The sequence below is a fragment of the Neurospora tetrasperma genome, assembly GCF_000213175.1.
Source record: "Neurospora tetrasperma FGSC 2508 unplaced genomic scaffold NEUTE1scaffold_81, whole genome shotgun sequence".
Taxonomy (NCBI): domain Eukaryota; kingdom Fungi; phylum Ascomycota; class Sordariomycetes; order Sordariales; family Sordariaceae; genus Neurospora; species Neurospora tetrasperma.
Genome location: NW_009799179.1, coordinates 1,369,793 through 1,396,785, shown reverse-complemented (window position 1 = coordinate 1,396,785; position 26,993 = coordinate 1,369,793). Strand labels below are relative to the sequence as shown.

Sequence of the window (26,993 nt, the reverse complement as noted above, 5' to 3'; positions counted from 1 at the left end):
CAGATGAGATGGCATCCAAATGATGTTTGCTCTTCAGAGCAGACAGTCTTGGTTGAGGTCGTCGAGGTTAAGGTTGTGTGGCAAGGGAAGGGAATGTATTTTTCCCTCCGCTGCCAAGGGCTCTTTTTTTTTCTCTTCTTGCAAAAGAGCGAACGGACTGGAAAAGTCCTCCTCATGGCAGTCTCTTTTGTATATCTATATCAAAAAGAGTAAGGGAGCCTTAGCGGAATTTTGTGAACAAGAATTAGGAGTTTGCATCATTTTTGTGGGTTGGTATAGTTTCTTTGTGCTGTAGTGGTGTCAAGCATGGAAGCATAAAAGCGTGTTGCAAACAAGCTACATACATATAAGCCATGATTGCTTTGTTGAACAGACAGACAGTGGTTAACCCTACCTTTTCTAAGATGAGATCCGCCGTCGGTTGTATGGTTGAAATTCGAATTACGTTTTCTGCCTTTGGTTGTTGTAAAAACGGAAGGCTATCTTGGGTTCTAGTACATTCGAAATAGGAACGGTTACATATGATGAAGGTACTCGCAATACCTAATCGTCTTCCAAAATACAACAGGTAAATGTGGGTTCCTAAATGTACAAATACATACCTGATCACTCATTTAAGGTATGAATGAGTGAGGCTACCTAGGTAGGGATAGGGTAGTAAATAAGCTACGTCTAGAGGGAGAGAGACAGAAAGCATTTCTGTTGTACCAAGTCATAGAACCAATGACAAGCTGATATCAACAACACTCGTAAGATTTTGCACGACGGGGTGTTTTGAAATGTGGCAACTGTATAACAAGAATAACAACATGATGAAAATGGAATGAGAAAAATAAGGAAAAGAAAAGGGTATAATATAACTTCTGAATGGAGATAGAAAGAAACACTAACACCGAATATTTTCGTTCATTGCATACAGCTAGCTATTTAAGGGTATCTATTTATCTATCGTGATTCCTTGACAGATAAATGCAAACGCCCTCCCTCGAGTGAACCAACTCTAAACCTCTTATAGAAAAAGATACACATATCCCATCCAGTCTTATGTTGTCAACGGCCGCAGTCCTCCTGATCGAGGCATTAGAACTACATAGGCTACTCTTCTTCTACACTAAATATTTACCCAAGGCAGCTCAGCTCATCAAGAGAAATCCATCTCCTTCAATCCCCGCTCTTTCATGGCCTCTTGCACCGAAGCCTTGATGGCTTCTACCGCCTCTGGCCAGGTATATATCTCTTTGGCCGTCATCTTGCCTTTTTTCTTTTCGCTTATTTGTATTTGGTCTCGTATCCCATCATCATCATCATCATCTTCAACACCATTACTACCGTCTTCATCCCCATGTACATCATTCTCTTCAGAGTCTTTCCTCACTCCGTCGTCCACTTCCTTGTTCAATTTATCTCCATCCCCATCCCCATCTCCATCTCCATCGCCATGCCCACCAGCAGACCCCTCCCCCTCCCCCTCTCCCTCTCCCTCAACACACCACTCCAACCACTTAATCAACCCCCTAGCCTTCTCCATGTCTCTTTCTAATGTTATGACCTTGTACAAATATTCTTCCAACGCCTCCATATCGATCAGACTTGGGCCCCCTTGCTTCGCTGTCGACACGTACCACGCCCGAATCATCCTCCTCACTGCCGCCGCGTCCGTCACCTTCATCTGCCCGCCGCCCGCAGGCAAGGCCGCGGATTTGAGGGTCGTCTTGGTAGGAGGGCCGGGCCAGTGGATCCTGCGAAGATCGCGGTTTGTGCGGCCCCAGTTTGGTGGGGGGCCAAAGAAAGAGTAGTAACGGCCGCCGCCGCCGCCGGCGATGGGTGATGGGAATTGCCGGTCATCGTGGTAAGGTTGGTTTGTTGGTGGGTTTTGCTGGTTACCTAGGAATCGTGAGGTGTTGTTGTTAATGTTGTTGATGTTGTTGTTGTTGCCCGCTTGTCGACGGCGGAGGAGGTAGTGCCTAGCAGACTCAATGTCTACGGCGATCAAATGGACATGCCGACTATATTCTTGTTGTTGCTGCTGCGCCGCGGTGGCTGTCTCTTGAGCCTGCCTCTGAAGCTGCCGGCGTTGGCGGGCGTGCTCCTCAATTACCTCCCGCCGGACCTCTTCAGGGAGTTCGGACAGGACATTGGGGTCTAATGGAGGGAGGTCGATTTCGACCGAAGGTTGTCGGGAATAATCGCTGGGACCACCCTGACCCTGACCTTGACCCTGACCCTGATCTGGTGAGCGGGCTGCAGTGATGAGGGAGGCTTGCCGGAGACCGGCTTTGAGGTCACGCTCTTTCTCCTTCAAGTAGGCTGGGGGACGGCCGCGGCCGCGCTTGGTGGGCGTGCGAAGACGGTCGATGGGGCGATTGATGATTCGGTCTTTGCGGGGAGATTGCGGGAGAAGAGTCTGTCCGCCACCACCCCCTTGAGACGGCGGCGGGCGGCTTGGACTTGCTTGTGGTGTGTTGCGGCGGTAGGAAGCGAGGACTTCGGCTTGCATTGATGGCGGGAGAGCGTTGAACACGTCGACGTCAATGTCGGGTGGGATTTCTGCATGGGTTGGAAGGGCTTTCCTGCTGTTCAGTTGAGGAGGCGTGGAATCTGTGCGCCTACTGGGTTGTGCCTTCATTTGATTTACTATCGTAGTCCGAATGTCCTCTGGTAACTCAGCCAACACAGCTGGGTCGAGCTGAGAAGGCATGATAAACTGAGTTCCTTTGACATTGAGCGGCGTTTTGGCCTTCTCATCTGCCTCACCAGCCCTTGCGAGATGCAATGCTGGATGAACCTTCGGTTTTCGAGGTGTGGGCGGATCAGCGGTGATAGGATCCTTCTCATCACGTTCCGTAAAAGGCCTATGTTCTGCCGGACTCTGAGGCTCGTCATCAATGGCCTCGGCCTTCCGCTTCTTCGCCGAGGATATCGCTGCTGCACCAAAACTCAATTTCTTCTGGCTTCCCTGCTGTGCAGCAGACGGCTTAAAAGGTTCCAGCTTGGTCATCTGGATCCCCAACCCACGAAGGTCGCCCGGGCTGAACTTGTACGAGCGCAGGATTGCAACGGCTTCCTTTCCAATCACCTCTTCACTGTTGGTCGCAACGCCAAAGGACACACTCTTGTTGAAGGTATCACATTTGCCGTGACCGAGATGTTTTGGTGGGTCAAGAGGAGCATCGGCCGCTCGTCTCATGATCTTCATGGTTAGATGCTTACCCTTGACGCCCTCACTCAACAGACGACGCTCCAGTTCCTGTGAAAGGGACCTCACGAACTCCTCTGCCTCCTCTTGGTTGACGAAGCGGATGCCCCAGTTCACCTCGGCCGACACCGACTTTCGGATGGGTTGCTCCCCAACTTCGGTGCGGTCGATACCCCGGGAATACTCCCACAGTTTCTCTCCTGTTTTCGGGCCCAATGCCGAAATTAGTCTCTCCTTGCTGGTCTGTCGTATGTCCTTGACGAACTTGATACCAAGCTCCTCAAGTTTTGCACCGATACTATGCGCAACGCCTGGGAGGTCCTCTACGTTGAGCTCACCGAGGAAATCCAGCGCTTCTTCCGGCTTGATTTGGTATTGTCCAGCTGGCTTGGCTTTGCGAAGGGCAACCTTGGCCAGCAAGATGTTGGCACCGATGCCCACAGAGACATGACAATCCGTCTGCTCCTTGATACGATCTCGAAGCTTCGAAGCCATCTGATCTACTTTCTCCTGTTCCCTCCAGATGCTTCCTTCGCTGATGCCAATGCCGCTGGACCCAGCTTCAGCCATGACGATATCAGTAACATCAATGAGGGCCTCATCGATACTGACACTCTGAACAACGCCACCAATTCCGAGGATAGCATCGTAGAATTGCCGACTGGCTTCCTCATACCCCGGAAAATCATATGGCAGGATCTTGAGATCTGGACATAGCTCTAGGGCGTGCTTCATCCACATGCCATTCTTGACGCCGAATTTGCGGGCTGGGTAATTACAAGAAGCAATTTCGGAACCTTTTCCATTACCATGAGCTACCACAGCTGGCTTGTCACGATACTCGGGCGCCTTCTTGAGGGAGACAGCACAGAAGAAGCTGTCAAAATCGACGTGCATGATGTACCGACGAGAACCAGCAGGCCGCTTAGCCAACTTTTTGGCTGGGCCTTCTTCAGCAGCAAGGTTTTGCATACGAGACTTTAGCTGTGCCTTCCACGTAGACAGGTGATGCAGACGACTTTCAGAGTAGTATTGTTTAAGAAAGTCAGGATTTGCGGTTGAAGCTTTTCTCATCTTCGGATCCGCGAGTAGCCTAGCGTTGTGCTCTTCCGAGGTGATTGGTTTGGCTGCATGCAATTCATTCGGTTTTTCTGGCTCTGAATTTTCTGGCTCGGCGATATCTGGCGTAGTAGGTTGCGCTTCAGGAGCAGCTTCAAGAGGAGCTTGGTACGGAGGAGTATTGAATTGTTCGTCTGATGGCCCGTCGGGCTCAGCGAGGGCAAGGGGCTCTGACTTGGATGAAGGTGGCACTTGCAAAAGATCGACTGACATATCATCCTCGAAGTCCTCGATTTTATCGTTTACAATTGGGGGAATTTTGGAGGGAGTCTTTGGCTGTGCCGGGCTGCTGAACTTCTTCAACTGGCTGGTGTAGAAGCTATTTTCAGTTTGCTCTCGGTACCCCTGAGGAGTCTGTTGTCGCGGTTGGCTACTCAACATTTTCCCAGCATCAAACTTGATGGTGCGCTGTTTCGGTCCCTCGTCGATGACCCGGTACTCGGTCCAGGACAACATCCTTCCCGCTGCAACAGAATCCACCACCCAAGCCGGCTTGACCACTCGGTAGTTGGCCAGCTCTGCAGCTTTCTTTGGTGGTATAGACGAGCAAATGATGTGCGTCGCCATTGTCTTCCCACCGAGATACTGGAGCCAGCCAGCGCCATGTTGGACCAATATGTCGTGTAGGTCGCTGGATGAAGGCTGCGTGTACCCAAGAACATAGATGACTACTCCCTTGAAGATCTGAGGCTTGTCCTTGGCGGAAGAGCGCAACTGGGCGTCGCGGTTCTGGAGCTTGATGTTTTTGTTTTGGAAGTAGTCGGCGAACCCTCCAAAGCGACTGGCCCCGTACTCGTCGCCGCCTTCATCGTTGAAGGCATGGTTCTCGATGTTCTTCCGTACGGCAGCCGAGTTCTTGTCGAGAAGGTGATTTCCAACCATGGTGACGAGTAACTTGATCACGATATCCAAAGGTCCAATTTAATCCATTCATGCGATGGAAATAATGCCCAAAATGGCTATGACATCATCCATGAATCGCCGTCAAGCATCCTAGTTGTTGAGTGTGCTGTTCAGCAAAAGTCGTGAGAACTCATTTCGGCATTGTGAGAAAAAAAAAGTGCTTTCGAATGTGGTATACACTACTGACAGTATAATACACAACCAAGCAGCAGGTGAAGGAAATCTGACCGAGTGGCAACTTCTTCAACGATGAGGTTACTTCCATATTCGGTGGACGTGGCGGGAGCGCGTCAAACCGCGGTCCGCTTTGATGCGAGGTCCCGTGACTGCCGTCTCCGCTGAGGGTTCACTGCTGGTCCCTTTCGTCCCACTTCCCGTCCCGCCTCTGTTGCAGATCCCACAAGCCTCAACTGGACGCCACTATTCCTCCAGCCTCGCGCCTCAACTCCCGAGGCTGGACTGCCATCATTCAACATTCGCATCATCCCGTCATCTTTCGCCATTCTTCTTTCCTCCATGACCATTCCCCCGCGGCAATCCATCACCGGAACGCGGTAATCATCACACCGCCAACATGAATAACGAACAATTCCGTCGTCTTCTTCTCGCTAATTCCCAGAAAAATAACAACCAAAATGGCAGTACATCACCACCCTCCTCGAACACCTCCAAATCTCCGGTAGCGCCAGCGCCAGCAGGCAACAGCACCCCGCGCACGCTCGCTCTAGGCTCCAAAGCCCGCTCTTCGATCCCCATGACCCCTCGCTCCGTCGCCGGCTTCAATCCCCGCAACGAATTCGCCCGCCAACTCGCCGAGCGTAATCAGACCCTCTCCTCTTCTCCATCATCATCACAACAACAACATCCCAACAAGAAGATTCGAACCTCTGCACCCAAAGGTAGCAGGCTCGCCGAAGGATACGTCGATCGCGCCAAGCAGAGACAAGCGCAAGAAGAGGCGGACGAGCGGGAGCGCAAGCTGAAGGAGCTGGAAGAGCGGTACAAGAAGGAGGAGATCGACAAGGAGGAGTATGAGCGCTTGCGAGTGGAGATCATTGGCGGGGGAGGTGGCCTGGAGACAGCGCATCTGGTGAAGGGGTTGGATTTCAAGCTTTTGGAGAGGGTGAGGAAGGGGGAAGTGGATGTTTTTGGTGAGAAGAAGGATGCGTCGGAGTCGGAGTCGCCTGAGGTGGAAGAGAATCAAAAAGAGACCGAAGAGAATGAGCAACGAGCGGATGGCGAGGAGGACGGCGACGCGGATGATGTGCTCGAACAACTCGAATCGGCCGCAGTTAAAGCCAAGGAAAAAGAAAAAGTGCAAAAGAAGGGCGAGTTTGCAACCACGACATTACTGGCGGGTGCAAAGAAGACAAGAAATCAAATATTGGCCGAATTGAAAGCCGCGCGCGCTGCCGCCAAGGCCAAGCAGGAGTCGAGTCTGGGGTCCAGGTTCAAGAAGATCGGACCCAAGAAGCAGGCGGAAACGAGGATAGAGCGTAACGACAGAGGAAACGAGATCATGATCATCGTCGATGAAGACGGCAACGAGCGACGCAAAGTTCGAAGACTCGACCCAAATAAGACGCAGGAAGAGTACGAGAAGGAGCGAGAAGCGCTCGCGCAGGGTAAGGTTCTCGGTATGGATGTGCCCGAGTACTACAAGAAGCTGGAAGAGGAGAAAAAAGCGGCCGAGGCGGCAGAGGAGGATAAAGAGCCGAATATTTTTGACGATGTCGAGTCTGATTACGATCCGCTAGCTGGGTTGGAAAGTGGTTCTGATGACGAGTCAGATAAGGAGGACGGAGAGGTGGAGGACACCCAGAAGAAAGAGAAGAAGAGTTTGTCAGATATGCCTCCACCACCGAAACCAGAACCAGCAGCCGCCGGACCGAGGAATTACTTCAAAGATTCCAAGACCGGGCTCACTTCGCAAGAAGAGTACAAGAAGCCCTCGCTTGACGACCCCTCCTTCCGCGCCGCGCTGGCCAAAGCAAAGGCCATCAGCGCCGCCGAGAAATCCGAAGAGGAGAGACTGGCAGCCGAGCGGGAAGCACGACTACGGAAGAAGCTGCTGGAGAGCAGCAGAGACGACGAAGATCTGGATATGGGTTTCGGGTCGAGTCGTATGGAGGACGATGCCGATTTGGACGAATCATCAAAAGTCAAGTTGTCTGAGTGGGGTGAGGATGAAGACGATGATGGATATGAAGGAGGTGGAAAGGCGGGCCTTGGGAGTAGTAAGGGGAAACGCAAGCGGGGCGGTGGAAAGAAGGGCGGTGATAAGAACAACTTTGCGGATGTGATGAAGGTCATTGAGAAGAATAAGGCGAAGGAGTAAGACATCGCCGATGAGTAGGGATCGAAGGAAGATATGATAATATACCCAGTGATATACCGTAGTTCTATAATCTATGTCTACAAACTGAACTGTCATGAAGTCTCCAAGCAGCGTCCTCTAGACTAGATGTGGGTATTCTGCAGTGCAAATCTCCCTTGTGCCATCTACGTCCTGTAAACCGTTCAGTCAAAATCTCATCACAACCAAGCCCTTTATAATCCGACAACCCACAACCCCTTTAAGTTAGTTAGGAAGCACATCATCCCCCCTCGCATTCGCCTCATCCGCTCTGCTCACACACTCCTCCAACACCTTCCAAAACAGCGGAATATCCAATCCCCTTGGTATCCTCACACCCTCCTCACCCTCGGGCAGGGGCTTGGCAACCGTCATACCCGTCTTCGCCCCGTTGACCCTCGCATCCTCGTAACTCCCCTCGGTCACCACCGTAACCTCAAACCTCTCTCTGTGCTTCTCCACAGTCCCTGGAGAAAAATCCCAAAAAGGAATCTGATACTCCTCGAGGGGGGTGCCCACCAATCCCGTCAACACAGCCGCCACCGCCAACGGATCATGCAGCGGCGGGCCCTCCGTGATCCCAAACACGTCCGCATACGTCTTGGCAAAGAACATGAGCAGCTCCACCAACATGGTTCTCAGGGTGGTCTTCCCTTTGCTTCCATCTTGCGGCAGTTCCGGGTGCGCCTCCTTGCCCTCGGGCCCGTAAAGAATCAGATCGCGGACTTGCTCCGTCGTCAAAACCATGTGCGTCAAATCCAGCGGGATCAGCGTCGTCTTCCCTGCCAGCTCCTTGTTGGAAAAGATGGCGTGTGCTGCTTCCGGGTCGGCAAGGACGTTGAACTCGGCAAACTGCGTCCAGTTGCCCACGCGGGGTACGCCGTCGACGGTGCCCAGGATGGCGGGAGTGAAGCCGGTGCCGAACGCGCCCCCCATGAGGGAGAGGCCCTTGATGTGGCTGACGAGATCTGGGTGGCTCAAAAAGAGCTGTGCGGCGTTGGTGAAGCTGCCGGTGGCTACCACCCAGGCGGTTCCAGGGGCGCAGGAGCGTAAGGCGGTCGACATGGCGGTTACGGCGTCGACGGAGGTGTCGGGACCGACGAGAGGCGTGGGGAGCAGCTTGGTCCCATCTAGGCCGGATTCGCCGTGTATGTCGGTAGGCGCGTGCAGGTGGGGCCGGTGGAGGGCGTGTGAGGCGCCGATGTAGACGGGGATGGAGTGCGAGCGGGAGATGGAGGTGAGGATGGAGCAGGCGTTGCGGGTTGTTTTTCTGTGATATATGTGTTAAGACAGACACGGCCTGAGTGAGATGAAGAAACAGGTCAAGTGGCTTACTCCAAGGATGCATTGCCAAAGACTGTAGAGATACCCAGGATGCGGATGGCTGGGTGGTAGGCGGCTAGGAGAATGGCGAAGGTGTCCTGTTCACATCGACTCGTTAATGTCTGCAATTTTGAAATGTTGATCAACCTCATTCCCCATTCCCATCTTCGTCGTCGGCGGGTAGGTAGGTAGCACCGATGCCATCAGTAGGTACTTGGATGCATATCATCTCATCTCATCCTCTCTCACCGCGCCCGCCACGACTTCGCGAGACGAACAGGTGGAGAGAGCCGAGCTATGATGAAGTAAAGTGCCGCCGAAAGTTGACCTCGAACTGAACCGAATAGAGCCGAACCGGGAATGGATGCACCTGCACTCGCATCGCACCGACAGTGCAGATCCAACGGGAGATGCCGACCTCTTTCTTGTGTCTCCCGTTTCTCTTGCATCCCGTCGCGACCGACTTGGGCGTAACTCCCGTCCTGCACCACCCGAGCTGAACTTACATCGTGACCCGGATCGCAATCTAGCCAAACGGGAATTCTGTTATCGACTGACGATCCCATCTTTCACCTTTTTTCTTCCTCTGGTGATAGTCAATAAGAAATTGATCGGAATAAGTCTCTCAAACTTAGTTCTGAGTATTCTTTAGTAGAAAGGCTGATTGATGTTAGTGAAACTGATAAGCTCCAAAACGAAACGCGGGGTAAGATGGGGCATTCGACTTTACTTTTGGTGCAAGGACTCGCTGATACTATCTCCACGAGTTAGGTTTGTTCACGTACGCTCGATGACTAGGTACCTAGTAGGAACCTGAAACACTCGAAACATGTACAGAGTCAATGATAAACAGGCTGACTTTCGGAAAAGGGGTCCTAGCTTTCTATATAGTGTAGAGGACAACATAGTGTACATACAACCTACAACAGGAATCTACCGTGGATCCTCAAAGCCGCGGATATCCCTTCAAACGGCCTTGCCTGCCTGTTGTTCTTGGTCTGAAGATGATCCCCCAAAACATCGGCTTGTTAGTGGCTTGTCCCTACAAGTTTTCCCCACCAGACGGCCACCAAATAGGAAGGCGGCTGACGGCTGAGGACGCCGAATTCCGATATTTTGTAGTGTAATATCATAAACACTTTTGCAGAAGATCTTCACTACATTATTATCGCCTGTCAGTTTGAACATTTTTCTTATCCTTATCTACTTTCCATAGCTGGCAGTTTTTCTCTTTGTTTTCCCTCTCTCCCTCTTTTTTTCCTTTTTTTCCCTGGCTATAGGCTCCTTCTCAGTGATTTTCATGGCAATGCAAGACCTACTTGCTTTGTGAATTCGCGGTCTTGGCAATCCCTGTAAACCCGTCCCCATGATCAAAACATACGGAGACTGCGGATCTTTGCTCGGCGTGAGCCAAAAAAGGGGGAAAGGAGAGAAGAGCGATGATCACTACAGTAGCGGTGGTCCTTTGTACATGTAAAGGAACAAAACGAAAACACCATGGCTAGACACATAATGAGGCGAAGATAATGCGTACGAAGCGATTCCCACGAGATCCCATTATCCATCATAGCCTTACTTAGTAGATCGCTCAAACACACATCTATCAACGCACGCTTGCTTGCACTGCTGCCTTCCTCTCTCTCCCCCTCTTGACGATGACCTCGCGTTGCCCATCCAAAATGTACACATCGCCAGACTTTCCCCCCTTTTCTTCCCCCCTCATCTACCCAGCCCCTACTTCGCAAACTCGAACTCAAAACTTGAAAGTAACAGTCTTACTCTTAACCCACTCCGCCAACCCCCGGTTGGTATTAAACCTCCCATATCCGCTCTCCTTCGCGCCACCGTGGGGCAGCGTTGCCTCATCATGCACCGTCATGCTATTAATGTGCACCGCGCCCGTCTCGATCTCCTTGGCCATGCGCAATCCCCTTCTCAAGTCCTCCGTAAACACGGCGCTCGTCAATCCGTATTCGGTATCGTTGGCGATCCTTAGCGCCTCCTCCTCGGTCTCGATCTCATACACGGCCACCGTGGGCCCAAAGCTCTCGGTCTTGTAGATGTCCATGTCGGTGGTAATTCCACTTACAATGACCGGGCGCATGCGCGTTGTGGTCTCTTCTTGGGCGTCAGGGTTGCCGTACAGCAGCTTGGCGCCCTTGGACAAGGCATCCTCAAGGAGCTTCTTGTTCTTGGCGACCGCGAGGGAGTTGATGAGGACCGGTGCGGGCGTCGGGGGCCCAAAGATGTTTTCGACGGCGCGGACGAGCTTCTTCTCGAATTCGGCGCGGACGGACTTGTGCACCAGGATACGCTCGGTGGACATGCAGATCTGGCCCGAGTTGAGGAAGGCGCCCAGAGCGCACTGGGTCGCGGCGTTGTCGAGCTCGGCGTCCTCCCAGACGATGGCCGAGGCCTTGCCGCCTAGCTCGAGCAGCACGGGCTTGAGGTTCTCGCCGGCCAGGCGGCCGATGATGCGGCCGACGGCAGTGCTGCCGGTGAAGTTGACCTTCTTGATCTGCGGGTTGGAGATGAGCGAGCTGGTGATGGCGGGGGCGTTGGCGGGCTCGTGGACGAGCATGTTGAGGACGCCTTTGGGGAGGCCGGCTTCGTGGAAGACGGAGCAGAGGCCCCACATGGTGCGTGGGCAGAGCTCGGTGGCCTTGAAGATGGCGGTGTTGCCGGCGGCAATGGGGTAGAGGATGGAGCGGATACCAAGAATGTAGGGGGCGTTCCTTGCAAGGTGTTAGTGGAATACCATCTCTCTTGGCCGCCGCCTAAAGCTGGACTCACCAAGGGGCGACGGCGAGGATAACGCCATAGGGCTCCTGCAAGACGAGGGCCCCCGATTCGGGGTCGTTGACTACGGGGAACGACCCTTCCAACGTGTTGCATCTCCCGGCCACATCCATCAACAAGTCCTTGGCAACCTGAATGTTGAAGTCGGCCCATTGGCGTGGAGCACCCGTCTCGTCCATCACGTACTGGCCCAACTCCTCCTTTCTCTTCTCCAAGATCTCGGCCGCCTTGTGGAAAAGGTCACGACGCTGGTTAGGGTGTGATTTCCTCCATGTCTTGAAAGCTTGTGCCGCGGCCTTCACGGCAGCCTGAACCTCGGTATCCGTAGCGCTGCTGCACTTGTGCACAACCTTTTGGGTTGCTGGGGACGTGACATCAAAAGTCCTGGACGTGCGGACTTCCTCGCCGTTGATGAAGAAGGGCACGGTATAAGTTTCGGCCATGGTGTCGGTTGTTGAAGAAAAGCAAGGGGATTGCCAGTACAATCCGGGGTATCTAGAGCTGGGGAAAAGGTTCAACTAAGCAAGTGCAGACGACTAGGTAAGAAACAGATATTGATCAAGGAAAACGAGGAGTACATAGCGAGACCTCGGCCAGTGTGCGTAGGAATGAAGAGTTCTTCAAACATGGCATTTACACAGTACGTCGTAGCGGATCCCGAGGACGGAATGAGTGGGACTGATGAAGATCTTGGTTGCCCACATCCCCGCAGCACCAAGCGAAAGCCGGGGAGTGGGTAGTGTAGCAGTGATGAGCCGGTGAACTATAGGCTACCGGCTGAGGCAGGACATCCCGGCTAAAGTTTGCAAGTCCGATAGCGGTGTTTTGATTGGTCTTGATTGATGTTCACCATGATGGATGGTGGTGACATTGACGAGTGAGGCTGTCACCAACAGTTTGGTCCGTATCTTTCTTCTGACGCGCTCCTTTGAATCCCCAAGCTGTCAGGCCTGGTTCCCCGGATATTCCATGTGGTGGTTACAAGTCTGTCTCGGCCCCAGATCTGATATGCAAGGGTCAATGATACGGCGACACTGACAATAACAGCGCCGATGACTGGACGACGACCAAGGGGATGAATTAATCAGCTATCCACCAACCAGAGCGTACAATACCTCCCGTAGCTGTCGCGAAGCACCACAACCACCCCCCCATGGGCCTTGGCAACCCTTTGGCCAATCCATGTGTGGGGTCCTCAGTGGGATCTAGGCGAAGCGGAGGTGACTTTCGGCATCTGTCTTACAAATCCCTCTACTTTGAGGCTCAACCTTGATACGACGACTGGGGGTTCCCGCGTTTCTCTGGTTGATTCGGGGATAGCTTCGGGAGTTGAAAGGGTGCCTGACGACGTGACCCCCCACGTGAACGGGGCGACGTGGAAGTGGGAAGACTCGAAGGTTGAGCGGTGCTTGTCGGGAACCATGTGGGGGTGCTGCGTCCGCCCCGTCTAGCAGGAAGTGGAAGACGGGACATCAGGGCAGTGATACGGAGTGGGGTGTGTGAGAGCCTCCGAATCGGAGACCTGCCGAGTCAGGTCCGAGGCCTGATTCACATGCCCGGAGGGTTTGTTGGGAGGAGCTATCGGAGCCGGTAGATCCACATTCGGACACGGACCGGATGTGTTGATGCTGATCACTGGCCGTCGCGGTCTTCTTTAGAGCCTACATCTCATTTTCCCCTGTTGTTTATCTGCTAAGGCATTTGCCGCAGCGACAAAGGGTTGAGGCAAAGAAACCATGTCAACTTGTTTGCGCTCAATCTCTTTGCGAGTAGGTGGTGGGCGGTTGCAGTTTGCCGTGAATCAATTTCTCATGTTTGGCCGTCACACTACTATGCATGGCATGTCGGATGGTCACTTTACTAGTCGCAGTGCCTGTCTCTGATTTCTGAGACCTGAGATGTGCACAATGCCTGCTGTACTTCCGACATAGTAAATGGGACTGATGGAATTGAAGATAATTCAACCAGAACACCAGATTGTCCCATCTTAGTGCATCAAGAGGAACGCAGAAATGACGGGAAGCGGAAGGTTCAAGCTGCTGAGGAAGAGATGTGATGATTAAAAGGCGGGGTTGCTGTCAGCCCTTGACAGCTACCCGCCAACTGGTAGGTTGACTGCGTTCTGCCTACCTACCCAAACAGGCATCGTTCAGGCACGCACGTCCCTCCAACCTTGCGAAGTCCTTCTTCTTCTTCTTCTTCTTCGTCTTCTTCTTCCTTTTTTCATCTTTGAAAGAAGCATATGGTCATTAATACCTATCTAGCTCGAGAAAAAAACTTGATACGAGTGGAACACTAAGACAATGGGTCGCACCTTGTGCCCAGATCCCATGTTGGTTCTGTCCGAGGGATTGGATTGTACTGGCTCCCAAGACAACGACAACTCTCCCTTAAGACGGCATTTCCCAAGCTGTGGTTACACAAACACGCCGGAAGGGACGGAAGTGTGCGGTACACAAGACGGGAGCGCTTGTTGGTCGATTCTTCTCACGATACGGCTGAAGCGCCAAACGAATCGAGATGCACACCCACAAGGCCACAACTCACGAACCGGTGACAAAGTCTGGGCTCGATTGGGCCGCCTTGAACCGCCTTGGACCCTGAGGTCTAGACCGGGCTATGGGCTTGCGATCCTCACTCCAACAGGGTCCTCCCCCGGAATTCCAGACAACGACAAGCGAAACCAAAGCTTTTACGGCGCACTCGATATGTTGGACGTGTCCCGGCCTTGTTCCCACTTAGTAACCCTCGGTATTCTCCTCTCTTCCATATCCCAGAAAAGAAGGCTTTTTAGGCCCCGTGATGGGCTTCGTGATGGCTTCAAATCGAGCGCAACAAGACCTCACTGGTGTTTTTTTTTTTGTCGCCACTCGACCGCTACATTGATATGGTCGAGGTTACAGTCCGATCTCTCCGCGCTTGTACGCGTCGACGCATCAAACCACTCAGCTGCAAGCAACCTGAAGTGCTCTCGCAGACCTAGTGAGGCGTAGAGACGACCACGAAAGCATGGCGAATGAAGTGCGCTGCTGTGGTCTGTCCGCCGCCCCGTCACGCCTTTACCCTCTCCAAGTCTTCATCGTTATGCGCATGTGTACTGAAAGTGCTGTCCTGGTCTTGACACGCCGAATTCATAATGACAAGACGGCTAGTCTTGCAACAATCACCGACATGGGCCAACGGCAAAGTACGTGAAAGTTGTTGAACAAGGTATCCGATTATAACGGCCTGCCATGCTTGTCGATACTTAACGGAATGATGGGACTCGTTCGAAACATAACGACCTGAGGAGGTTTATCCTTTCTTAGAAAGTTCTTTCTTTGATCGGATTGGGAAATGAAGACGGTTACCTGTCACAAGTCCCCTTTTCCACCCACTCAATCCTCCCAGCCGGCCCCAGCAAGACTCGTTTACCTCTTGCACGCACCGCAAAGTCACGACTTTTGCAGCTGCCTTACCTCTACAAGCTCAACCGCACCTGCCTCCATTCTCCGTGTGGTGGAGCCCGCTGCAGTTCGCAGTTCTTCCTTCCTGTCACTTGGGAGATCTGCGACCTGGCCCAGACCTACCTCAGGTTAGTACTTGCCGGTAGGGCCTCGCTCGGTTAGGTTGCCTTGCCCTAGTCGTAGGGCCAATCCATGTACATAGAGTGCTTTCCCTCTTCGCTGCGGCTGCGTCTGGTTTTAGTTTGCTCTGCTCGCTCCTGCACCTCCGCTCATTCTCCAGCTGCTTGCCCGCTCCCGTTTTGTTCTTTCCGCTTCAGTCCCACTTCCACTTCCACTTCTCCCATGGGCCTGGCAATCTCAACTTGACTAGTACTTAGCTACTTTACTCTGAACCGGTGACCGAGAAGTAGCGAAAAGTCTCGGCCTTATAGTTCCACTTCATTCTTCCACTTCATTGACTTCTTCCATCGTTTCTTTCTTCCCACCACTTCCTCGTCGACTCCCGTCCCATTGATTTCCAACCTCCAGCATCCGCTACTATCTTCAACACTGCGCATACACCACCATCTCTTGGGATTTACTTGTAGTTTGACCGACAACTACCGCGGCGTACAACCACGGAACAGCTTGCTTCAACCCCCCCAAAAAAGCCTCGCGATTCTCAAGACAGCCAACGACACAAGGCCAACTAAGCCTATAGTACCTATTTTAATCTCGGACCGACAAAAAAGGATTGATCACTTTCTGCATTGATACTACATACGGAAATTGTTACCATTGGGCTTCGCCGGCTTCGTTTCTCCCTCGTTGAAACATCCAGCCAAAGGATCGGCTACGCCCGACGCTTCCTCTCCGCATTCCAGTTCCCTTGCCCCAGTGGTTACCACCCGCCCGGTTGATCAACCACCTCGGTCACATCCTCAACAGCCACTTTCCGACCGATATTCGAGCCACGGACGCCATGCTCAAGGTTCGACTTCTTCAGTCATAGCATCAGAGGTCCTTGCCGTCCTTTAACTTTTAGCCTTTCTTTCGTCCTTTCCGAGCTTCCCAGGTCGACAAGTATCCAACACGCTTCTGCGATCGAACAAGCCCTGCCGATTTACGAGTTCCGCAGACCAACAGGATCTCGTACGACCCAATTACGGGACGACGACATGGGCCCCGGTCTTCGATCCTCCCCAGACGACAATGACAACCCTGTCTTGCAGGACGAGCCCCGGTCCGCCCGCCAAGAGACGCAACTCCCACAGGACCCCGACATGCCATCAGCACTACCGGAGGGGAACTCCGTGTCTCATCCCGAACCTCCGTCGGAAAGTTTAATAGATGACAGGACAACCTTGTCCCAGGGGAACTCGGAGCGCCTCTGGCGAGGCCCGCCTTCCATGACTCCTCAAGTACGCCGAAGTCAGTCGTCGAGCCCTTTGCGCCTCACAATGCCCTTCATAACTCCGGGCCAGCTTGCCTTTTCGGCCATGCAATTTCTACCCGTTCCAATCCTGGTCTTGGATAGCCTCAAAACAGTGGTACTGGCTAATGAGTCCATGGGAAGGCTACTGGGAATGCCGTCAGATGCGACGGGAGAGGGGGATGATCTGTCTTCGACAATGGACCAACTCCGTGGCCAGACTCTGTCTCAAGTTGGTATCGATCTTATCCAGGATGGCATGCCGGTTTGGATTGCATGGGAGCACTTTTTGGACCAGATTGCCCTCGAGATGGGAGTTGGAAACAGCGGGGGAAAAGAAATCTTGAAGTCTGTTTTGCAAACTGATCCCGACGGAGACGCTACGCCACGCCAAGCAGAGCTCCCTCCATCGGCTTCCACTTCTTCACCGCGGTCTAGATCGACATCGGCTCAACCAGGAGATGGCGTGTGTGACGGGGATGCAGGCAACACAACCTGCCGCCCATCACCAAACGCTGTTGTGGATGTGGTCATAGTCAAGAGAGATATCGCCCGGTCAACATATCATACCCGCGCCCGGTCAGAAAGTTCTACATTCCACGCACAGGCCAAGATGATCATTTCGGTCTGGCAGTTGAGCCCGCAGCAAACCTTTTTTACCCTCACTTTCACCAACACCGATTCCAAGTATGTTCCCCCGGTTGGTGCCAAGAAGCTGGCTGGAAGGCGTGACGTTTTGGATGCTGCTGAAAAAAAGTACCCTTATAGCATAAACGACCCTCCCTCTTTGACATCAAGTCGTGATTCGCGTTCTCGCTCTCCGTCCTTTCCCCTAAGTCCTTCTGCGGTCGCCATGTCTTCCAGTCCTTTCCCTCCGCTTGGACCTCCGTCTCACTCTTCCATCACCAGTGCTCCTTCCATGCTCCAAAAGATCACTGTCATGAAAGATGCCCTTCTGGATAAGACACAAACGCCAATCATCGCCATGTGGAAGGACGGGAGTGTGATCCTTCCCAACAAACCTGCCCGGCGCCTCTCCTATCCAGACCCTGTGCAAGGCGCTCCCCACGAAGGTTTCAACCTCTTGTCACAGTGGAGAATGTGGACAGATGATTTCAGCAGACAGCTGGAGACCGATGAATACCCAATATCTCTTATGATCAAAAGTGAAACGCCCTTTGAAAGCTTCAGAGTCGGCATGCTGGGTCCAGACGGCGAGCGGCTAATATTCGACGTTGAGGGAGCAGTGATTCGAGATGAGATCACAGGCGAACTTCTGGCGGGTGTGATAACATGCAGGGACATCACGCGAATCGAGCATGAAATCAGTCAGATCAAAGCAGCAGACGAGGAAAGGTTCAGATTGATATGCGAGACCATGCCTCAGCTCGTGTGGACTGCGGGACCAGACGGCGCACATGACTTTTACAATAGCAGGTGGTACAGCTACACAGGTCTGAGCGTAGAAGCTTCGCTAGGCGGAGGCTGGAGAACGGCGTTCCATCCCGATGACTTGGCCGAGGCTGACAAGCGATGGCAAAATTCAACTCGAACCGGCGAGCCATATGTGATAGAGTACCGGTGCCGCAGCAAAGATGGCGAGTGGAGATGGTTCCTTGGCCGTGCGCTGCCTCTGAAGAACAAACAAACAGGGGAAATTGAAAAGTGGTTTGGTAAGTGGCATTCTGTTGTCTCAAAACGCATCGTGTCTAACCACTGTCATAGGAACCTGCACTGATGTGCACGAAACTATGGAAGCAAAGCTCGAAGCCAAGCGGACAAGACAACAGCTACGTAGCGTCATTGCTCACTCACGCATGACCATGTTCGCTGTTGACCCCAATCGAAAGGTTACCTTGCTGGAGGGATCGTTAATATGGGATGCTCTCTCGCCGGAGTGTGGCAGCTCCTCTTGGTTTATCGGGAAGGATGTTTACGAAGTTTTCAACAACATCAACCAACAATTACCGGATGGCCAAACGCCTGCTTTTCTGCAGCCTCTTGAGTCCATACTTGGCGGAAAGTCACCGGTGGAACTGCAGGACCACAAGTTTGGTAAGTACCATCACAGATCTAAGCATTTGAGTGTTTTGAAGAGTCTAACGACAGACTCAGCAGGCAGATGGTACCGCACCGGTTTTCAGCCCATTCTCAGGAGAGATCCTCTTACCGGAAACTCAACAGAGGATTTCATCGAAGGCGTCATGGGCTTTATAATGGACGTAACCGAATTAAAGGATCGCGAAAGGGACATTGAGGCTCAAGCACTGGAGAAGAGACAACTTCTAGCCAATGAAGCAGCCGCAAAGGAAGCAAGCCGGCTCAAGAGCCAGTTTTTGGCCAATGTGAGTTTATCAGCTCACTTCCCACATTGCTTCCGAACTAATCGTTCTAGATGTCTCATGAGATTCGGACACCCATTACCGGTGTGATCGGAATGGCGGAATTATTGCTTGATGTTGAGCTTGATGCTGAGCAACGAGAGCTAACGGAGAATATTTTCCGTTCCGCGAACGCACTTCTGACTGTAATCAACGACATTCTTGACTTCTCAAAGATTGAGTCTGGGCGACTGGATATCGAAGAAGTACAGTTTTCATTAGCCGTTGTTATTCAGGAGGTCGGCAAGATGCTTAGCTTCACCGCTGAGCGGAAAAGCTTAGCCTTTAACTACGAGATTTGTTCAGATATTGGGATTGATCTCGTGGTTATGGGAGACCCTGGACGTGTGCGGCAAATCATCACGAACCTGGCCACGAACAGCATCAAGTTCACACATGAGGGTCACGTTAAGCTACATGTCTCTGTCGAACAGGAAACGGACGATACTATTGAGGTCAAGTTCGTGATTCAGGACACGGGCATTGGTATTGAAGAAGAAGTGCTCAAACGGCTCTTCCAGCCTTTCAGTCAGGGAGATCCCTCGACAGCGCGGAAATTTGGGGGTACCGGTCTAGGGTTGACCATTTCCAAGAACTTGCTAGAACTGATGAAAGGGCGCATGGCGCTCGCATCCAAAAAGGACGAAGGAACTACAGCCACGTTCTGGATCCCATTCAAAAAGCCACAAAAAGCACAGTCGATTACCGGCCCGCTATCTGACAGATTACAGAGCGAGACAAGCGTGTCTTGTAACTGCCCGGCTCCGGCTGACCAGGAGTCAGGTGCGCTGAGCGGCGAGCAAAGGTCGGCATGGAGACAATCCTCGACAAGCCTCTCCCCCACCACCTCGCAAGAGGAGCTCTCCATGCCGGACCGCAGCAAGATCTTTATCCTGGTAGTCGAAGACAACGAGATCAACCAACAAATCGCCATCAGGACGATCAGAAAACTAGGCTTCCAAGTCGCGGCCGCCTGGAACGGCAAGGAAGCTCTCGAATACCTTTCTAAAGCCAGCACTGGCAAGAAACGGAAACCGGACATCATTCTGATGGACGTACAAATGCCTCTGATTGATGGGTACCTGTGCACCCACCTCCTCCGGCACCACGCCCCGTACAGAAGCTACGTGAGAGATGTGCCGATCGTGGCCATGACCGCCTCGGCAATCCAAGGCGACAGGGAAAAATGCAAGAGGGCGGGCATGGATGATTACCTGTCCAAACCTGTCAAAAGGACAACGCTCGAAAGGATGTTGCTGAGGTGGTGCACTACCAAAAGGGAAGAACTCTCGCCGATTACATCGCAATGCACAGAGTCTGGTGAGCATTGTCAGAGTGCTGGTATTCCTGCTGTTGGGCTGAATGAAGAGCCGTCTGAATTGGACTTGAATGCGTATGACAACGTTGATGATCATGAAGGGTCGAATCTTGCTACGCCTATGGGTCCTGGCCGAGTTGCAGAGGGGATGTCTCCAGGGGGTGGTGCTGAGGTTGAGCAGTCTCCGACGGCGGGATACTTTTCGTCAGGGTCAGGTTCTGGACACGGCGTGCCAGACGCGACAAAACCAACAGGAGACCCTGGTGAGCAGACAGGGCTTGGTCAAGTTGAACAGCTTCTTGATGCCAGTTCGCATTACCCATCACAACCGAGCGTGGCAGATATGACGACAAGTCCGGCCTCGATAGAGCGGAGGGAAGGAGAGGCGTTGACGGAGGAAAATCTGGGCAAGCTGCAGGAAGAACAAAACGAAGAATTGCAAAGCATCTAATAAGTAAAGGGAATGGGGTGGGAATGAAATAAATATCTTTTCACCAGAAAGCGGAATCACTTCCTTTTAGAAAATGGACATCAGACCTGGGGCATAAAAAGGATGGACAGGGTTTATGTACAGGTTAAGGCATGATATCAACGGGGTTCTTTGCTAGAACAAACAGCTTTATTGCCTCTGTTGCTTGCGTCCATGTGAGCATTTCCGAAGAAACATGGCAATGGACGGACAGATTCAGCGGAGATAAATGTTTGGGTGCGGACGAAAAGCAAGCGGTGTTGTAGGTAGAGAGGGATAGGCGCAAGAAGCAAGGTGATGAAATTTAACGCTGCTAATCACCACATCTAAGGACTGTTATGACGGTGTTCGCTGAAATCATTTATTTTAGGTATTCCGGATCAGACCAGCACTATAGACGACCTCATTCAACCAACCATCCAACCATCCATCCATCCCTCCCTCCCTCCCTCCCTCCCCAACCTGAACTATTTTGTGACCAACCATTCTAGCCTCTCCGTCTCCCCTGAGCCGCAGCAGTCCTCGCTCCACCAGCAGCAGCAGCACCACCACCGGCATTACCCACCTGTCCCTCAGGCGTAGTAACCACACCGGAAGAGCCCTGGGCAGCAGGCACAGCCGTCGTAGTGGATGACACGGACAAAGAAGGATGTTCCCTGGTCAAGCGAGCGTACAGCCCCTCTTGCTCATCCGCTTCCATGGCCATTCTCCTTCTTTGGGCACGGAGGGCCGAGGCTTGTTGAGCGGCGGCACGTTGGTGGGCTTGTTGGGCCGCGACGCGCTGGGCGGGGGTTGTTGTTGTGGTGGTTGTGCGGGGAACTGGAGTGGGTGGAATCGGAGGGGGGATGTTTTGGGATTGGGAGAGGCGGCGGCGGGTGTTTTGATGAGGGGGTTGCGGTTGCGGTTGTTGGTTATGGTTATGGTGTGTTGTTTGGTGACTGTGTTGGGACTGAGAAGAAGCTTGAGGGTGGGGGGCACGTTGTTGTTGTTGATGTTGATGAGGTTGATTCACCGCCAGCGGCGGCGGCGGTGGCGGCGTAGCAATCACCTGGTTCCCAGACTGCGCTGCGACGGGGGGAGTATGGAACTGGATCTCATGGCTTTCAACTTGCAGACCGTAGCCGCCGTGCAGGTGGTAACCGGGTGGGAGAAGCATTTCCATTCCTTCCATGTTGTTGTTGTCATCGGAGGAGGAAATAAAGGGAATGTGCGTGTTGATGTCAAGGTCCATTTCCCCGGCATAACCACCGTATCCTCCTCCTCTTTGGTCGAGTCGTTGGGTTTCTTCTTCTTCTCCTTCTGTTTCATCTCTTGCTTCTTCTTCTTGGGCGCCGTCGTGTTGTCCTGTGGCAGCCGGGGTTTGTTGTTGTCCTGCACGTGTTCCCGTTGTTGTTGTTGTGCCCCCGCGCAGTCCTCTTCTTCCTCTTCCCCCTCCTCCTCCTCCTCCTCCTGGCATGGCAGATGGAGTTTCCACTGCCGTTACTGTCGTCGTTGGTCCAGTGGGTGTGACTGCCGCGCGTGATTGATGGCCGCGTGGTTGTCTCCCTCCAGCAGCAGCTGTTGTGGCTGGTGGTGCTCTAGTACCGGTAGTATCACCCCTTCGACCGGCCGTAGTGGTAGTGGAGGTCTGTGCTGTGGCCGTCGTCCTCTCTTCCACCTGAACCTGACTTTGCTGTTGTTGCTGTTGCTGTTGCTGTTGCTGCGCAAGTCTCTGCGCCGCCTGTCTCTGCGCCGCCTCCCGCTGCTGCTCCATCATCCTCGCCTGTCTCTGCGCATGGCGCTGCGCATAATAGCTTTCGTCACCGGCATCATCTTCTTCTTCTTCTTCTTCACTCTCTTCTTCATCATTACCCATACCCATATACTGTTCGCTTATCCTTGCACCACCACCGCCGCCACCACCTGTACCAAAGCCTAACCCACCACTTGCCCCAACATTCCCAACACCGGGATGTTCCCTTCCAAAGATCCTCGCTCCTGCACTGGGTTGTTGTTGTTGTTGTTGTTGTTGTTGTTGTTGCTGAAGTGGTTGCGCGTGACCATGACTGTGGCCGTGACCCCGTCTCATGGCATCCTGACGGGCTTGTGTGCGAGCAGCCATCTCGCGGGCTTTTTGGCGCTCAAGAGCTCGGTCTTCATACGACGCTATGTCTTCGGCCGTGATGTTTAGGACTGTTAAGGGGCGGCGGAGCATCTTGTCTTTTTTTTTTTTTTTTTTTTTTTGTCCTTTTTTTCTTTTTTTGACTGGTTTATTCCCGAGTGTTTTGGGAGAAAAGGTGAAGTAAGAGGGAGGTGGAGTTCAATGGTTGGGTTGCTGTTTGTTATTCTGCAAATGGGATGGTCGAAATAGCTAGGAGGTGTAGATGTCTTGTTGGGTTGTGTGATTGCTAAATTTGTTGATGTCGCTGGGTGACTGAGGTATTGTGATCAGAGTGAGTGAGAAGTGAAATGTGCGCTGTTGTGCGCCAATGACGGACGCCCTTGCGAACGGTTTGCGACGGCGACTATGTGTGTGATGCGGGGCACAATATCGATTGCGGCATAGAGTTGCACCAAAAGTCCGTCTAAAGAGGTAGGGATCGTATTGATACTCTCTGAATATGTAGAGGGAAAATAAAACGCAATGCTCCGTGTGAGCAGTATCCTGTGATTGTTGCGAGTTGGCTCATCGATTGATGTAAGTTTGATGGAAGGTCGCCCTCATGGGAAACGCGTGTGGAATATTCCAGGGTTGAAGGCGCGTGGATGTCTTCGCTCGGACGGGTTATTCTACGTAGCTGCAAATCAGGGGTTAGGGTTATGTAAGGAACTGCGCTGGATACGGTACCCCCTTTTTTGCTTTCAACACTACCAGTTTCGGCAACACCCTCCGTACGTGTACACGACCTTGGAGGAATTCAGATGAGTAGGAAATCCTTGTGAGTTCCTAGCCGTTTCGTTGTGTCTGGGTATCAAAGGAATTTAAGCATAGGCTGATTGATGCATTGACGTTGGTAAATTGACTATAAAACACATCAAGAATAAAACCGAATAAGATTAACCCGCTATGCAACGCAAAGACGCTTGGCAGGTAATGATATGTACATCGTACGCAGTCTCATCTCAATGTGTACTACGTGTAGTTTTGTTTGCCGGATTGCTCCTCAAATATTATCAATCGCAAACTCGAAAAAAAAGCATGCCGACTCAAGCATCAAAACCAAGACTCTAACTAGAGAGGTGATGTGAAGAGTGGTCCGGACACGCTTACACCAAACCAGACCCAGCGAGTGTTCCGGACCTATTTTTCTCTCACATCACCTGCCAGAGTAACAAGGTTTATGACTTATTTAACGCGAGCACGACAAGAACCACCGCCAGTGCGTCTGTGGCCGCTTCCAACCGGGCTGGTAGCGTTGTTGATGGGCAGAACGTCCGGTACCGCGGGTGTCTCCGTCTCCTGAGGAAGCTGAGTGCCAGGCTTGGCAGCAAAGCCCAACTTGGCGCCCTTGGACCAGTCATCCTTATCGATCACACCACCCTGGAACACAACAAATTGGGCCTTGAAGAAGATGTCTCCGTAAATGGAAAAGGGGAAGCCCTGGGCGCTCTGGAGGCCACCGTAGCACCACTTGGCCGTCGCAAAGTCATCGGTGTCGGCGGGAGCGTACTTGATGAGATCACCGGTGAGGCGAGCCTTGTAGGAGCCAATGTGGAGGATGAGGTCCGGGAGGTCGGCATTGCAGGGGAATACATAACCACCATAAGCATTGTCGCTGCGGGCCTTGGCGACCTGACCGTAGTAATCCTCGACGATGGGCTGGGGGAGCATGAGGAGGGTGGTGCCGGTGTCGGCAATGGCGGTGTGGGTCAGGGACTGGAAAACACCGGTCTTGTTGTTGAACTCGGTAAAGTTGGAGGCGGGAAGGGTATAGCCGCTGGCCTCGAACTCCCAGAAACCGCGGGTAGCATTAACGTCGACGAAGCTAATGGGACCGACAAATTCCTCCTGGTCGAGGAAGCCAAAGTTGTAGTTGCCAGGCTCAGCCTTATTGAGATTGGCACTGAACAGCGGCATGGCTAGGTCGTCGATCGCATTGCCGAAGAAGGTCTTTTGCTTGCGGGGCTTGACCTGGTTGATGGAGTCAAAGGCGAGACCGACGAGACCGGAGGAGGCAGCGTCATTGGTGAAAGAGTCGGACACATCGGTGGCAATCTCAACAGCCTGCTTGTCCACCTCGACGCCGCCAATGCTAACCTTGTCAGTGTAGACATTTCCGGACGAGCTGCTGCCGTCACCGTACGAGATCCTCCAAACATGACCGTCGACGAGCTCGGCGGTGGTACTCTGGGTCATGTTGTAGATCTTCTGGCCATTGCGCTGCTTGGCAGGGGTCTCGGAGCTGAAGACCCAGAGATCGGAAGAGCCGGTGTCGAAGTTCATCATGACCGTCTGCGGCGGGGAGCCGATCTGGACGGGAGCGAGATACTGAACATCGAATTGGACAGGCGTAGCATCAACCTCACCTGTAAGGGAGGTCAGTAAATGGAGCGCAGAGATGGTCCCAAAACAAAGGAATACGTACCCTGGGAACCAGCTGAGAAAGAGCCGTCGTTCAAGGCCTGGAGGTTGCCAGGGATCTTGACGCCCAGGTCGCCAAAGACGCGGACGAGGGCCTCGCGAAGGTGGTCGGGGAATTTCATGTTGAACTTTGTGTAGACCTTGGCGACATCTCTGATGCCCTTGCCCTTAACCTTGTGTTGGTATTTTTGGTTGAAAATCTGGGAAATCTTGAAACTGTGACCGCCATGTTTGCGGACCTGAAGGTCCTCGGCGCGAACCTGGATGACATGAGGGTCACCTGCAACCAGACCAGCAGTTGAGAGAACAGAAGCCGCAACGGCGACGATGGGGAACTTCATCGTGACAAGAAAGACAGGATAGGTGACGAAGGTGCTAAACCGTTAAAACGAGTGTGGGCCGAGAAGGGCGACCGCGGACGTTTGCGGCGGTTCTCGGGCTTTGTTGGTTAAAGGAGCGTAAGGTTCGACGACTAGTCGAAAGTGAAAAGAGAGTGAGGGAGGACGAGTCAGGCCGGTGTTTTCGTCAAGAGGAGACTGGCCGGTAGAAGAAAAGGAAGAAGGTGGAAGAAGAAGAAGAGAAGGTGATAGGAAGCCGTCGTTGAAACATTGGGGCGGTGCGGACGTATCTTGGTCGAAAGGGAAAAAAAGGAGGACCACCTACCTAGGAAACAATGATGGGACTAGGCAAACCCTTGTGTCGTCCCATGTTCATCTGGTCGTCCTCCGTTGCTCGCCTCGGTCCTCCCAGGGGCAAGCAATCTTCTGGTGACGATCCCCAGCCGATTGCGAGCTTGGCATCAACCGAGCAGTTTACCAGCTCTGGAGTGTTTTTTGAAACCATGACAACCAACTGGCCGGCCTGATGGCCTCTTTGTTTGCTCGGCTCCTCGCCTCCACCTTTGATGAGTATCGACTTGGTACCCTCGGAAACAAACAACCCTATCAGTGCCTGTATCCGAGGCCGAATCTGACGGCATCCAGATAGCAAAGTGACAGGTGGGCCAACCCATGGGCAGCGTGTTTCGGAAGCTAACATGTGGTTGACCATCGCAATTTTGATTCAGTGGGCAGGTATCATTGGGGGTAACGATCGGTATTGGGAGCTCCATAGCCAGAGTAGCGCTCGCTTGACGTACCCCTTGACAACATACATATGTGGTGTACCCTACACTATGCAGGGGGAGGAAAGGCCATCGAAAGGGAAAGGAACAAAAACCAAGGGATCAATGCCCCTGAAACAATGGAGCATGGCACACTACATGGTACATAGCACTAAAAATGTACTGCCCTGTACTATGTATGTACGTACCACCGGCCACCACCCACCAACCAGGACGGGAGTGGCGTTGCCGACTTGCGGGGACAGCCTCACGCCGAACTGCCAAACGAGCCAACCGCATCGCCCACCGATGACAGCCTACCGCAGCGGCGACCGTTGATCAGCAAATCGGGGTCCGGTGGTGCTGGGGTGCCACTGTTCCCATCTTGGGAAGCAGATTGAAGCTCCGAAAACCTGAAACGGCGCTTCCGAGAGCTTAACGCAGACAAGCTCGGGGTCGTCGTCCTTCATTCGCTGCGGCACATGATCTCCCCAAAGTCCCCCTTTGGCGCCGCCCCGAATGATGTGTTTTNTTTTTTTCATTCAAGATCGGCTTTGAAATGGTCAGATCAAGATTTGTTTCGATGATCTTTGGGTCTTGTTGGGTTGA

At 52.8% G+C, this 26,993-nt stretch overlaps 7 protein-coding genes across 7 annotated transcripts; 2 read left to right on the top strand and 5 right to left on the bottom strand.

The window, feature by feature from the left end:
• Positions 1-1,141: 1,141 nt before the first annotated feature.
• On the bottom strand, positions 1,142-5,197 carry NEUTE1DRAFT_132571 (uncharacterized protein; the record flags this gene model as incomplete). Its single annotated transcript, XM_009857038.1, has 1 exon — positions 1,142-5,197. The coding sequence occupies one exon, from the start codon at positions 5,195-5,197 to the stop codon at positions 1,142-1,144; it is 4,056 nt and encodes a 1,351-aa protein (XP_009855340.1).
• A 595-nt stretch (positions 5,198-5,792) lies between these two features.
• On the top strand, positions 5,793-7,641 carry NEUTE1DRAFT_70649 (uncharacterized protein; the record flags this gene model as incomplete). The annotated part of the gene is made up of 1 exon (XM_009857037.1): positions 5,793-7,641. One exon carries the CDS (start codon positions 5,793-5,795, stop codon positions 7,554-7,556), a length of 1,764 nt encoding a protein of 587 aa, XP_009855339.1.
• NEUTE1DRAFT_132569 (uncharacterized protein) lies at positions 7,601-9,463 on the bottom strand (the record flags this gene model as incomplete). The annotated part of the gene is made up of 3 exons (XM_009857036.1): positions 7,601-8,844; positions 8,910-8,995; positions 9,404-9,463. The coding sequence occupies 3 exons, from the start codon at positions 9,461-9,463 to the stop codon at positions 7,800-7,802; spliced, it is 1,191 nt and encodes a 396-aa protein (XP_009855338.1).
• Positions 9,464-10,611: 1,148 nt separating this feature from the next.
• NEUTE1DRAFT_89327 (uncharacterized protein) lies at positions 10,612-12,139 on the bottom strand (the record flags this gene model as incomplete). The annotated part of the gene is made up of 2 exons (XM_009857035.1): positions 10,612-11,632; positions 11,691-12,139. The coding sequence occupies 2 exons, from the start codon at positions 12,137-12,139 to the stop codon at positions 10,651-10,653; spliced, it is 1,431 nt and encodes a 476-aa protein (XP_009855337.1).
• Positions 12,140-16,581: 4,442 nt separating this feature from the next.
• NEUTE1DRAFT_89323 (uncharacterized protein) lies at positions 16,582-20,745 on the top strand (the record flags this gene model as incomplete). Its single annotated transcript, XM_009857034.1, has 4 exons — positions 16,582-18,226; positions 18,279-18,608; positions 18,669-18,898; positions 18,949-20,745. The coding sequence occupies 4 exons, from the start codon at positions 16,582-16,584 to the stop codon at positions 20,701-20,703; spliced, it is 3,960 nt and encodes a 1,319-aa protein (XP_009855336.1).
• Positions 20,746-21,208: 463 nt separating this feature from the next.
• NEUTE1DRAFT_149416 (uncharacterized protein) lies at positions 21,209-22,915 on the bottom strand (the record flags this gene model as incomplete). The annotated part of the gene is made up of 1 exon (XM_009857033.1): positions 21,209-22,915. One exon carries the CDS (start codon positions 22,913-22,915, stop codon positions 21,209-21,211), a length of 1,707 nt encoding a protein of 568 aa, XP_009855335.1.
• Positions 22,916-23,686: 771 nt separating this feature from the next.
• On the bottom strand, positions 23,687-25,800 carry NEUTE1DRAFT_70639 (endothiapepsin precursor; the record flags this gene model as incomplete). Its single annotated transcript, XM_009857032.1, has 2 exons — positions 23,687-25,227; positions 25,287-25,800. The coding sequence occupies 2 exons, from the start codon at positions 25,621-25,623 to the stop codon at positions 24,047-24,049; spliced, it is 1,518 nt and encodes a 505-aa protein (XP_009855334.1).
• Positions 25,801-26,993: the final 1,193 nt, after the last annotated feature.